The 13,450-nt window shown below is 45.9% G+C and overlaps 1 protein-coding gene across 1 annotated transcript; it reads left to right on the top strand.

Annotated features, from left to right (window-relative positions):
* Positions 1-9,778: 9,778 nt before the first annotated feature.
* On the top strand, positions 9,779-13,040 carry LOC114506604 (dCTP pyrophosphatase 1-like; the record flags this gene model as incomplete). The annotated part of the gene is made up of 3 exons (XM_036021283.1): positions 9,779-9,960; positions 10,656-10,766; positions 12,545-13,040. Coding segments are annotated over 3 exons (582 nt in total), but the record flags the coding sequence as incomplete, so codon positions are not given.
* Positions 13,041-13,450: the final 410 nt, after the last annotated feature.

The following is a 13,450-nucleotide window of genomic DNA, read 5'->3' as shown; positions in this document are numbered from 1 at the left end:
ATGTGAATGAAAAAAAAAGTACTGCAAAATCAGGGCTACTAGGCACAGCAGAAGACAGAGGGCCTGACCCAAAACAAAATAAAACCTGGAAAATGAGGCCCCAAACCCCTTCCTCAGCTGTTAAAAACACACTGCAGGAAGCTTATACCAACCACTACTGGAGAAAATGAATGTGCCTCCCAACCAAAAGGCCTATAAATAGAAACATTGAAGGAGCCCCCAGTCAAAATCCCTGTGTGTGGAAACCACCCAGTTGAAAAGCTTCACTCAAACACATTCTTTTTAATGCCTAATTCTTAAAAATGAGTAGTTACCTGAAGCAAGCCTCCAACTTGAAAGAAGACAAAGCTAACAACAACAGTAAAAAATTCAGGAAAGGGAAAATACAGGGAATGGGAGAAAAACCAGAAGGCAAACATAAAAGAAGATAAAGTATTCATAAAGAGATAGGAACAAAGCCCTTAGAACAGAAAGTACAGCTACGATTTTAAAATTTAGCAGAAGGCATAGAAGATAAGCTGAGGAAATTGACCAGAAAATAGAACCAAAAGAAAGATACACAGCCCTGACTGGTGTGGCTCAGTGGATTGAGCGCAGGCCTGTGAGGCAGAGTGTCGCTGGTTCGATTCCCAGTCAGGGCACATGCCTGGGTTGCAGGCCAGGTTCCCCAAGGTGTGGGAAGGGCAAGAGGCAACCACACATTGATGTTTCTGTCCCTCTCTCCCTCCCTTCCCCTCAGTCTAAAAATAAATAAATAAAATGTCCATTAAAAAAAGATATACAATGGGAGAAGAAATATGAAAATCACAGGTGAGCCTGGATGTTCAACATCTAAGAGGCATTCCAGGAAGAAGTAATAAAGCAGAGAGAAGAAAGAAAATTTACCAAAGACTAATACAAGAAAGTTTTATGAAACTCAGAAGCTGTGTAACTACCTCTTGTTACCCAGCATGGTGAGTAAAAAAGACACTAATTTTATTTTTCAAATATAATAAAAGAACCTATGATAATAATAACAAATGTTTACATAGTAGATACTCTTTGCCAGGCACTGTGCCAAATGTTTGATATGTATCAACTCATTTAAATTGCCAATAACTGGCCTTGGTTGGGTAGCTCACTTAGATAGTTGATCCCGATACACCAAGTTTGCAGGTTCAAAACCCAGCCAGGCCACATACAAAATGAACCAATGAATGCATAAATAAGTGTAACAACAAATGAATCAATCTCTCTGTCTCTCTGTCTCACTCTCTCGCTCTCTCTGCCCCTCTCCCTCCCTCCCTCTTTCTCTCTCTAAAGATCAATAAATAAAAAGTTCCAACAACCTCATTTTGTAAATAAGGAAGCTGAGGTGCAGAGAGATTAAGAAATTTGCCCAAGGTTACACAGGCAGTCTTCTAGGTGGTCTAAGTCCACAGTCCATGCTTCTAATCACTATGCTCTCCTAAAATCTTCTGGAGAGAGGGGAAGATCACATACAAAACTTTGGGAATAAGAATGGAATCAGACTTCTCAACAGCAAATTGGAAGCTAAAAGCCGAAGAAATCCCTTCAAAATTCTCAGAGTAAATACTTTGCTATGTATACTTTTATACCTACCCACATTTTTCAAAAATGTAGCATAAAGATATTTATAGACATGTTAGGTGTCCGAGTGGTTTCAGCCCATGCACTCTTTCTCAAACCACTGGGAGATGTACTCCTGCAAAACAAGGGAGCAGACCAAGAAAGAAAAAACATGGGGTTCAGGAAATGCAACTCAGCAGAGGAGGAAGGTGAAGGGAGATATCTAGGTAGAGCAGGCCTGGAGAACAACAGTCCATGCTGGAACGGGGGCCTGGGAGGCTTTCCTTTTCGGAAAAGAAAAGTGGAACGGATACAATAACGATGCATTTAATTTTGTAAAAAGTTGTATTGGAAGGTTAATGGAAGATGTAAAAAGAATTAGTGATACTTATATAGAAAACAACTGGGTCCTAGAGCAAATTAAGCCTGAAACATCAGGGGAGGCAAAAATGACAAAATCAAATCTGTCCTATTTCCGGCACAGCATGAGAAGGCAGGGTTCTTTGGAAAAGGTGATCATGCTGGGAAGAATAGAAGGCAGCAGGAAAAGAGGAAGATGAAATATGAGATGGATCAACTCAGTAAAAGGAGCCATAGCCATGGGTCTACAGGAGCTGAGCAGGGCTGCCAGGGGCAGGACATTGTGGACATCACTCATTCAAGCCAGGACTTGGAGCTGACCAATAGCATGTAACAACAATATAGAAACCAGCAAAGATTAAAAAAAAGAAGAAGAAGAATGAGGCAGATCGACTCTGGCCAAACCAAAACCTTGTATAACAAATTAAATGTAATCATATACAGTACCCAGCAATGAATTCTTATTTATTCTTTTTTCTTTTGAATATATTTTATTGCTTATGCTATTACAGTTTGTCCCATTTACCCACCTTTATTGCCCTCCCTCCCACCTACATTCCCCACCCCCCGACTTCATGTCCATGGGTCATACATACATATAAGTTCTTTGGTTTTTCTATTTCCTATACTATTCTTAACCTCCCCCTGTCTATTTTGTACCTACCATTTATGCTACTTATTCCCTGTACCTTTTCCCCCATTTTCCACCCTCCTCCTCCCTGCTGATAACCCTCCATGTAATCTTCAGAGCAGTAAATATTTACATAGCTAATAATGTAAATACATCTTAAAAAAAGATAACTGATTGATCACATCAGTTTTTCTTCTGCACAAAGCTCTTAAATAGCTTTCCATAAAGTTCCTGCTACATAGCTCCAACTTTATCTCATGACAGTCCCCCTGCCCCTCTCAGCAAATTCTAGCCCATGAACCTTTCCATGGTGCTTTAAACAAACCAGGATCCTTTGTGTTCCCAGTTCCCTCCATCTGGAGCCTCACCTCAGGCTCTCCTCCTGGCTGGCTCACTCTCAGTCCTGGCTTAACTCAAATCCTCTTCATAAAAGCCCCATCTTACCTGTTCCAGCACTTAGCTAACTCTACCTATTAATTGGCTTCATATCTCTTATCCTAATCTGTAATAATCTTGGGACTTTTCTAGTTTATTTTATAATTATCTCTCTCTGCTAGCATATAAACTCCAAGATAGCAGGGGATGTTCTGTATTCCCAAGCATTTAGAGCAGGGACCCTCTATGTTCACACTTTCCTTGCTCCTGTTGTCTCCTGGCAGTAGAAGCTGAAACCACCAATCTCTGAAAACAAGTCTTTGGGAAAGAAATCTGAACAGTGGTTCTGTTTGCCCACTTACACAGCTCTCTAACTGGTTCATTTTCAAGCTTGGGGTGGGTAGTAGAAAGGGGAGGAAAATGACTGGGACTTCCCTGGCCTGGGCTCTCTTAGTTAATTTAGAAAGGAAGAGGGGTTCAGAGCAAGTACGTATCCAACTTTTCCTTGGTAGGGTCTGCGCATCAAAATTAAGGTAGTAATGCCTTGGGCAGAAATTAGAAAAGAATCACAGGTACAAACAAAGGTAAGGAAGGCAATGAAGGAAAAGGAAGAGGGAGAAAAGGAAAAGGGAGCCAAAGGTACAAAAGAAAAAGGGAAGTTGAAGCTTGAGGAAGATGAAGAAAAGGGACAGAAAGGCAGAAGAAAAGCCAGTGAGTAAGTAGGTGACCTTAGCACAGACCACGCACGTGTGAGTGGCCTCCTTTACTCCCTTGCTGGAGTTGGGGAGACTCCTTTCATTTGCTGAGGCGCACTGAAGACTGTGATGCGCTGCAGCCTATGGCTTTCTGGGCAATCTCAGATGAGTCTCTGGGTCTCGGTCTTCTCATCCATTAAACAGGTGCAGCCATACCCACCTAGAGCCGGGGAGTCAGAGCGTAGATCCCATAGGACATACTTCCATCAGTTAATATTTGTTTGATCTAGTCAAGTACAGGCCCTGGAGAAACAAAAGCCTGACACTGCTTCTGTTCTCCAGGAGACCCACTCTAGAGTGACATCTAGAAAAGGGACATCAGGCATCTCCAAAATAAGCTGAAAAGTGGTAGTACCAAGAGAGCTAGTGTGGGTGAACTGCTACAGATAACTAATTTGGTGGTCAGTGCTCACAGGCAGTCTTTGCAGCTGACTGGCCTGGGTAAATCCCTCCCAGTGACCTGCCCACAGCAATCAAGGCTCAACTACAAGAGGAGGGTGTACTCAGCCCACATGAAGGGCACACCTTGAGCACCCAAACTGGGTGCTATGGGAGGCTGTGCCAATTGACCCTATGTGACACCAACTACATTAGGTCATGCTACCAAGACAGGGAGTCATAGAAGCTCTACCAAATACAGAGCAACAAACACAGGGAGGTTGCCAAAACGAGGGGACAAAGAAATGTGGCCCAGATGAAAGAACAGATCAAAATTCCAGAAGAAAGAACTAAACAAAATGGAGATGAACAGTCTATCAGATGTAGAGTTCAAAATACAAGTTATTAGGATGCTCAAGGAACTTAGTGAGGACCTCAACAGCATAAAAAAGTCCCAGTCAGAAACAAAGGACACACTAATTGAAGTAAAGAACAACTTACAGGGAAGCAACAGTACAGTGGATGAAGCCAACAATCAGAGCAATGATTTGGCACATAAGGAAGCAAAAAAATAAGCAATCAGGACAACAAAAAGAAAAAAGAATCCAAAAACATGAGGATAGTGTAAGCAGCCTCTGGGACAACTTCAAGCATTCCAGCATTCACATCATAGGGGTGCCAGGAGGAGAAGAGAAGGAACAAGGACTTGGAAATCTGTTTGAAACAATAATGAAAGAAAACTTCCCTAATTTGGTGAAAGAAATAGCCATGCAAGTCCAGGGAGCAAAGAGAGTCCCAAACAAGATGGATGCAAAGAGGCGCATTCCAAGACACATCATGATTAAAATGCCAAAGGTTAAGAGGGATTCTTAACCTTTCTTAACCTAAGAAAGATAAAGAGAGATTCTTAAAAGCAGCAAGAGAAAAGCACTTAGTTACCTACAGGAGAGCTCTCATAAGACTGTCACCTGATTTCTCAAAAGCAACTTTTCAGGCCAGAATGGATTGGCAAGAGAAAGTTGAAGTTAGGAAAAGCAGGAACCTACAACCAAGATTACACTACTCAGCAAATCTATCATTTAGAATTGAAGGGCAGATAAAGAGCTTCCCAGACCAAATTTTTTTTAAAAAGGAGTCCATTATCAGCAAACTATTATTATATGAAATGTTAAAGGGACTTTTTTAGGAAAAAGATCAGCACTATAAATAAAATGTCAACAAATACATGTCTCTCAACAGTTGAATCTAAAAGACAAACTAAGCTAACAAGAGGAACACAGAGAGAATCATGGATACAGGGAGTGTTTTGATACTTGCCAGATGGGAGGGGTGTGGGGAAATGGGTGAAGAGGATAAAGAAGTACAGATAGGTAGCTACAGAATAGGCATGGGGAATGTAAAGTACAGAATAGGAATGGACTATCCACAGAACATATATCCATGAGCCATGGATTGAACAATGGTGTGGGGATTACCTGAGTGAGTGGGGGGCGGTGCTGGGTGGAGGAAGGCCAAGGGGGGGAAATGCTATTTTTAAAAAAGAAAACAAAGTTACCTCCTTTGGGAAAGAAGTCATGGAAGTCTTCCCAGAGGAGGTGGCTTTGAAGAATGGCTCTGCAGATTGTGGGGAATTTGGAATTGGATATGCAGAGAAGGGTAATGGGCATTCCAGAAGCAGTGGACTTGCATGAGCTAAGGCAGGAAGCGGGAGAGCAGGGAATGTCTGGCTGGATTTCAGCATGTGTGGAGGGGGCAAGGCTGGATAAATAAGCCAGGGAAGGAGTTCTAAAGAGTGTTGGTGACTTATCCCAAACGGGTTAAGGCAGAGATTCCTAAAAAGCCTCTGTCATGACTCCCCCTGAAATATTTAATAAAAACAAACCCTTTTAATTATAGCAACACTCTTTCTCCCTCCCCCCAGTACAAAACTATCAAGTCCTATGGCTCTGCCTCCAGGAAGAACAGCACTGTGATAATTTGGAGATACAACCATGAACACAATACATATTGCCCTGGTCCTCCTGGCACACCATGAAGGGTGCTTGGAGGCCATCATTATATACATGGGGAATTGAGGCTCAGGAAGGGAAACAATCTTCCCAAGGGCATTGGTCAATAGGGTCCCGGTCACCTGACTCCCAGTTGCCATCACACTGTGTGGTCTCTGGGATCTCTGACTGGCCCAGGTTCTCCCACCCACCCAGCTAATGGGCCTCTGCTACTTTGTGGCCCAGCTGCTGCCACCTCTTCCACTCTCCAGGGCTTCCCAAAGAGCAGTGGCACAGCTTGACTTTAATGGGGAAGGTGGCCAAACTCTTCTGAGCAGGAGAAGGCCATGTGTGTTCATGCACACGTTTGTCTGTCTCCGCCCATCCATCCTACATTAAACATTTATTGGCCTGCACTTGGGAAACATCTTTAGTTTGGGAAGACTAGGACACCCAGTCCAGTCTCTGGGGGTGGGGGGGCAGGGGTAGGCTTATACAGGGCCAATCACAAAGGTGGACCAAAAGACAAGACCAAGCACACTGACTAAAGCAGGAAGGTCCCATTGCCTAGATATTGCTGAGAGGAATGGAGAAAACTGACTGCACATGGGGCTGAGGGTGTGGAAAGAGTCTGGGATGAGAAGTCTAGGTGATAGTACAATCATATGTTCAGGTCTGTCCCCTCTCCCTCATGAGAGCCTCCCCTGCCCTCCAGTTATGTCCTGTACTGTGGTTGGGGTTGGTTGGTCCTCAGAGGATGATGCTGTGGAGCAAAGAACTTAGATGTCTCTGAAGGAAATTTCACAAGAGCCTTACAGATCACTCGCAGGTCTCATGGGAGGAAGGTAGAGACATTCCCAAGAGAATGCCTCCTCCTTTCTGTCAGTCCCCAAAGACCATCTGACTTGTGAGCTCTAGAAGTCCCAGTCCCTGGCTCTTCAAAAACTCTGAGGTGCAGAAGACTCCTGAAAAAGTTGCTCTCCAAGTGTGTTTTATATCCCAGTAAAAGAGTTGGGTTTTTATACAAGAAGCTTAGCAAACACCAAGGAAGGTGCTGGGGGAGGTCCTTGGCTCCTGAAACTTCCAGTTCACAGATCCCTAACATAGCTCACTGCTCTGAACGTCAGGCCTGTGTGTCTACCTGCCCGCTGCACATCATCTGGATGCCCTAGAGCCAACTAACTCTCCATGTGTCCCAAACTAAATTTGTCATCTTCCCTCCCACCCCAACTTCCATGGATCCTGTGTCCTCTCTTCAGCAGTTGGCCAAACTACCCAACTATTTGCTCAAGCCAGAAACTCAAACAGTTACCCAGGACTCCCTCTATTCTCCTGTGTTTCGTATCCAACTTCCATGATGCCTAATCCAGGGGCAAATTCAGTGCTCTCACCTAACCCAGCAGCTCAGCAGCATCCAAATCAAGTGTCCACTCATTCTGGAACACTCTCCTCTCTTAGCCTCCTTCACAACACACTTGGCCAATTTTCTTCCTGCCTCACCTGCCTCTTTACCACTGTTCAACTGCTAATTGTCAGAGTACTCCAGGTCCGGTGTTGTCTGCCCAGATTCTTGTATTAGCCATGCTTCTGCAGTTCCATGACTTTCAAGTACTGTCTAAATGTCTGAGGCTACCACATCTGCATCTCTCCTATCTCTCCACTCAAGATTAGGCTCATAGCCCCATCCAGTGTTCCTCAGTTGGTTGGTGAGTCATGCTGTACACTCAAAGTCTGGAGAGTCAATTCCCAATCAGGGCATGTACCTCAGTTATGGGTTTGATCCCTGGGTGGGCCATGTATGGGAGACAACCAATTAATGTTTCTTTCTCTCTCTCTCTCTCTCTCAAATCAATAAACATATTTTAAATTGTTTTTAATTTAAAGCTTAGGTTCATAAACACACCTGCCAACTTGGCATGCATCTTCAATTTCCTTTGTCATAAATCAAACTGCTGAGGCCATGTGTGTCCAATCCTGCACCTCATCTTCTTCATCCCAGTATGAGTCATCTATCCACTACATTGCTCAACATTCACAACCTGTAAACCATGCTCGATTCTACCCTTTCTCCCCTCCCTGTACTTCAATACCAACAAAGCCCATGTATAGATCTACCTCCAAAATATCTTCCCAATCATCCACTTCTCCCCAAGTCACCATCATCTCTGGCCTGGCAACTGCAGTAACCCACCTCCCTGCTTCTACTCTTGCCCTCCTCCAATTCGTCCTGAACACAGCAGACAGAGGGCTCATAAATACAAAATATGATTATATGGCTCCCCTGCCTAAACCCCCCAGAGGGCTTCTGTAATACTTAAAATCCAAAGTAATAGAAAATTCATGGCTATTTGATCTAACCTGGCCTCGGTTTACTTCTCTAAAACCATACCCAACCACTCTCTCCCTTCCTCACTACATCCCTGCTATACTGGAATTCCTTTGTCTCCAGAGCATGATGAACCTTTGCTGCTTTAACCACTGGCGTTCCCTCTACCTAGAATTCTAGTCCACTCGATTTTTGCTTGGCTTAAATGTCATTTCTCAAAGGCAAATAACAGAAAAACCAATTAAGAGTGACTTGACAAACACAGCGATTTATTAACTTACATAGCCAGCATCCTAAATTAGGTCATTTCTGGAACTTGTAAAAAAAAAAAAAAGTGGCCCAGCAATATCATCAAGGACCCAAGTCTTTTCTATCTTGCCATCTACCAGCCTCTGCTCCTGGGCTAGCTCTCCTCTCAATCCATTCCTCACATACCAACATCAAAGGTAGAAACTTCCTTTGTCCTGTTTTGAAAAAGAACCAAGAACCTCCCCCCAAAGTCTCTAATGTACTTCCTGTAACTGCTCATTGTCAAGAATGGGCCACATGCTCACCCCATAAACCGACTGATGGCAGGGCAAAGGAGACAGACACATGATCAACCTAGTAGAGAAGGGTGTACCCCAGAATATAATCACGGTTCTGCAAAGACAGAGGCATGAAATGGGCAGCTGAGAAGGTAACCAACGTTGCTTTACCGCATCTTCCCAGGACCATGGAACCTAGTTGCCCTCCTTTGCATAATGTTTAAATACGTTTAAATTTGTTTTCATAGTACTTATCACCATTTGATGGAATATAGTGTACGCCAAACAGACCTGGAGGCCAAACTGAATTTGAAACCTGGCTACCACTTTCCTAGCCGACTAAGTTAAATTACTCAATGTAATTTCGGAAAAATAAGAATGAGGATGATGATGGTATTATCTACTGTTGTGAGGCCTAAATAAGTGAAATGCTTAAAACAGCTACCCTGGTGTCAGTTCTTCCTAGAGCCCAGCTGTATTCTGGAACTATTCTTGTAGCCGTACAATAAATTGCCTCCTTGCTAACACCCTGCATTTCCTGCGGTTTAGACGGAGCGCCCCTCTCCTTCCAACGTGGTCCTCATGCAGGGCCAAAAGTGAAGTGACGCGCCTGCGCTCTCTCCTCCTCGGCTTTCTTTCTCCCCCTCGGCTTTCTGTCTCCTCCCCTGGTGGTAACTGGGGCAATACCTACACCTTTAAGATACTTGGTCACGTCTGAAAACAGTAGAAAGCAGAGGTCTAAGAGCTCATACTTGAAATTTGCTCAGTTGGTGCAAGCCGCATAAGGGGCGGGCTATAGCAAACTCCACAGAAGTGATGGGCCTTCCTGCGGCTCCGCCCCGGGAAGCAATCGCTAACCTGACCTGTGATTGGTCAGAGCCCCTGGAGGCGGGCCCCAAGCTGAGCCCGAGTTTCCTCCGTGGGGTCTTTCCTGCAGCGTGCAGAGCAACCCGTCCAGTGTTGGTAGGGAAAAGCTTAGGGGCGCCGGAGGAGAGAGCACTGATGCCTCCGGCCTCTTAGGCTTCAACCCGGAGCCCACGATTGAGGATATGTAAGATGTCTTTGCCCAGCCTGGGCTGGTTAATCGCCCACCTTTCTCCCTTTTATTGGGAAGGGTCCCTCCACGTGGTCGGAAGCTAGCCCCTGTGCTCCCACCCATCTCTCGGGTTCCAGCTCTGCTATCTGACCTCGGCCGAACCTTCTACCCTCATATACAAAATGGGCTTAGCGAATGTACACGCGAGGCAGGGTAAATGGTGACGCCAGGTGAAGAATGTTAGAAGCAGCCCTAAGGGGAAATGCTAGTTCCTTGCTGCCCACCAGGAGTGGGAGGTAGAACGTGGCAAATGCAGGGAGGCACTTACATCTTGCTGGAGGAAACCAAGAAGGGCTTCTTAGGGGCAGTGCCGTGGACCTGCATGTTCTCTGTAAGAACACAGGACATAGATATGCAGAGATAGGGGTGTGTCTGGTGGAGGAAACTGCAGAAGCAGCAGCAGGAGAAGGAATGGGGAAGAGGTTATTGTTAGGTTTCCATGGAGTTTAGGGTCTGCGTAGGGGCTTGGCTATTTTATAGTCCCATAGGAAAGAGATGGCTTGTTTAAGAGCATCTAAGGTGTTAGTCGGATTCCCGCTGGAAACCCATGTCCCCCATTACATATCACTGAGATACCTGCCTGGGCCCTGCATGCCTTCCCCCACCCCTAACCCTGGGACCTGAGCTTCCACCCCTTTTTTCCATACCAGCCGCCGCCTCCATGCTGAGTTTGCTGCTGAAAGAGACTGGGACCAGTTCCACAAGCCTCGGAACCTCCTCCTGGCCTTGGTGGGGGACGTGGGGGAGTTGGCAGAGCTCTTGTGAGTAAATGAAAGGGCTCCTGGAAGAGTCTTAATGTGGTGGGGGTGGGGACATTTATTTGGTCTTCCAATATCCATGTATTCAATTTCCCCTTCTCACTGCAAGGGTCTGATCTTCCTGCTGGTGATACAGAGATGAGTCCCTGCCCTCTCGGGGCACCCAGCTTCCTGGGAGAGAAAACAGCCAGGCAGATCCAGGTCTAAGAAGGGGTGGGTGGCAACCTTCTGTTAGCCCTGCCTTTAGGGTGGAATGAAAGGTGTTCTATAGAACTGGGGTCCCCTACAATTGGGCCATATTCTGGTTAGGAATCTGACCACCAAACAGAAGGCGAATGGGAGTTTGTATCTGTTTCATTCTCTGCTGTCTTCTTACTGCCTGGCACACAACAGACATTCAGTAAATATTTACTGAATAATTGATAGGGCTCTGGAGGAGAGGGGTGGAATAGAATGGAGAATTATAAAATTGGGGTAAGAATTGATGGAGTTTGGACAGAAGACATGAACAGATTTTAATGGTAGAAAGAACACTGTGCCTGCAGGGTGGATTGGGTCCCCAGAAGAACTGGCACAGGGAAAGCCCAGGCGGGATTACTAAGTTGGTTTGGAACGTGTTCCTGTGAACCAAAAGTGTGAGGGTTAGATTCCTTGTCAGGGTATGTAGGGGAGGTAACTGATTGATGTTCTCTTTCTCCCTCTCCCTTCGTCTCTTTGTAAAATCAATAAACATATCTGCAGGTGAATATTAACAAACTTTTTAGAAAGAGAACTAGGGTGGGACCAGACCAGTGAGGGGGCTGGTGTAGATCAGGGGAGAGGTGGTGAGGTCTAAGCCAGTGAAGTCACTGTGGGGATGGCACAGAGGTGTGTGTGAGGGCAGGCCATTCATTTATTACCGATTTATGAGCACCATCTGTGTACTTGGTCTTCTAAAGTCAAGAGATGTGGCCTTCCAAAGGATACACATCATTCCCATCTTCACAATGCAATAAGATGGACCACAGATAAGGAAAGTAATGTTAAAATATTGGAAATTGTGATAAGTTCTATAGGGAGGATAACCCAAGGTTGTGAGAAGGAAGGAAACAGGAAGACAGCTTTTCTAAGGAGGAGAAATGTGAGCTGAGACCTGAATGACAACAGGAAGGAGCCAGCCATGGGGAAGCTCTGGTGGGAGCAGGGGAAGATCATTCAAGGCAAAGTGCAGAGGCCTGTGACAGTTTGACCTGTTTGCCAGGCAGAAAAAGCCAAAGTGACTTGTAGGTGGGGAGTTGGGAAAGTCGTGAATAATGACATTGGAAGAGGCTGGAGTCAGCTCATGAAGGACCTGGAGGGTGTGCATGGTCAGGAGTTTGGATTTTATTCCAAGCACAGCTAGGGCAGGTTCAGCAGAGGAAGGACAAAATGTAATTTGTGCTTTTAAAAGCTGATACCGGGCAAGAGTGGAAGATGAGTTAGCAGGCTTCTCCAGTGGTCCAGGTCTGAGATTTAGTCTGGGGTGGCAGTTGCTAGACCTGGAGAGGAGAATTGGGTCTTGACGAGTAAAATGATCTCTTGCCAACTCTGTGGCTTAGGTGAGGACACAGAGGTCTGGGTGAATCACATGTTGGTGTCTCTTCCCCACCCTGGCTCTACCCAGGGCCCAGATGGGTTGAGCTGTCCTTCAAGGAAATTTCTAGGAGGTGGGAGTTGAGTGCTATAAGAACTGGGGTGCTCTGAGAGGGGAAGTCCATTGTCCTAGTCACACCTGTGTGTCTGTGCCTTTGTTCCACCCCCAGTCAGTGGAAGCCTGATGAGGAGCCTGGCCCCCAAACCTGGCCCCCCAAGGAATGGGCAGCCCTTCAGGAGGAGCTCAGTGATGTCCTCATCTACCTGGTAGCATTAGCAGCCCGCTGCCGTGTGGACCTGCCCCAAGCAGTGCTCTCCAAGATGGATACCAACCGTCGACGCTACCCAGCACATCTGTCCCGTGGCTCCTCCCGCAAATACACGGACTTGCCCCATGGGGCCACCTCTGAAGACCAGACTGTGGGGACTACAGACCTTGCCTGTGAATCCACACACTAGGAGGCCTCAGCCTAGAACCGTGGACCCGCCATCTGCAACTCAGCATGGCATCTGAGGAACAGGTGGTTGCCTCGCCATGGAACCTCATTCTAGCCCTTTCCTTCCAGCTCACTGGCCTGGCAGCCCAACGTCTGAGGTCTGAGGCTCAAGAACCTCTGGAAGACAGCTTCTTGGTACTCCTCTCTCAATAAAAGTTTTGCCTAGCAACTTCTGGATCCTTCCTGGGGAGGCTGTCTCAGCAGGTACTACAGGGGGGCAGCAGGGTTGCTCTGAGCCCAGCTCCCATGTTTCTCTGCTGCACCTCCCACCTGCTGTGCAGAGATCTCATTTCTAGCAGGCCCCCTGTGGGATCTCCTGCAGGTTTGTTTCCCCTTTGGAGCCTCTAACAGAAGACTGGAGGCTGTACTTAGTGGTAACAGCCCAGATTTTCGAGCCAGCACATCAGAGTTCAAATGCTGTATTTGATACTTATCAGCTGGATGATGTTCATCAGTTTCTTCACCTAAAGTGAAGATAATAGTATCTCCCTGATAGGGCGGTAAAGTTTAGGTCAGTTATTGCAGGTAGAATGCTTAGGACAGTGCCTGGCACATAGTGGGTACGTAGTAAGTTTGCAG

Source organism: Phyllostomus discolor, chromosome 3 (genome assembly GCF_004126475.2).
Source record: "Phyllostomus discolor isolate MPI-MPIP mPhyDis1 chromosome 3, mPhyDis1.pri.v3, whole genome shotgun sequence".
Classification (NCBI taxonomy): Eukaryota; Metazoa; Chordata; class Mammalia; order Chiroptera; family Phyllostomidae; genus Phyllostomus; species Phyllostomus discolor.
This window is presented reverse-complemented; position numbering and strand designations above follow the sequence as displayed.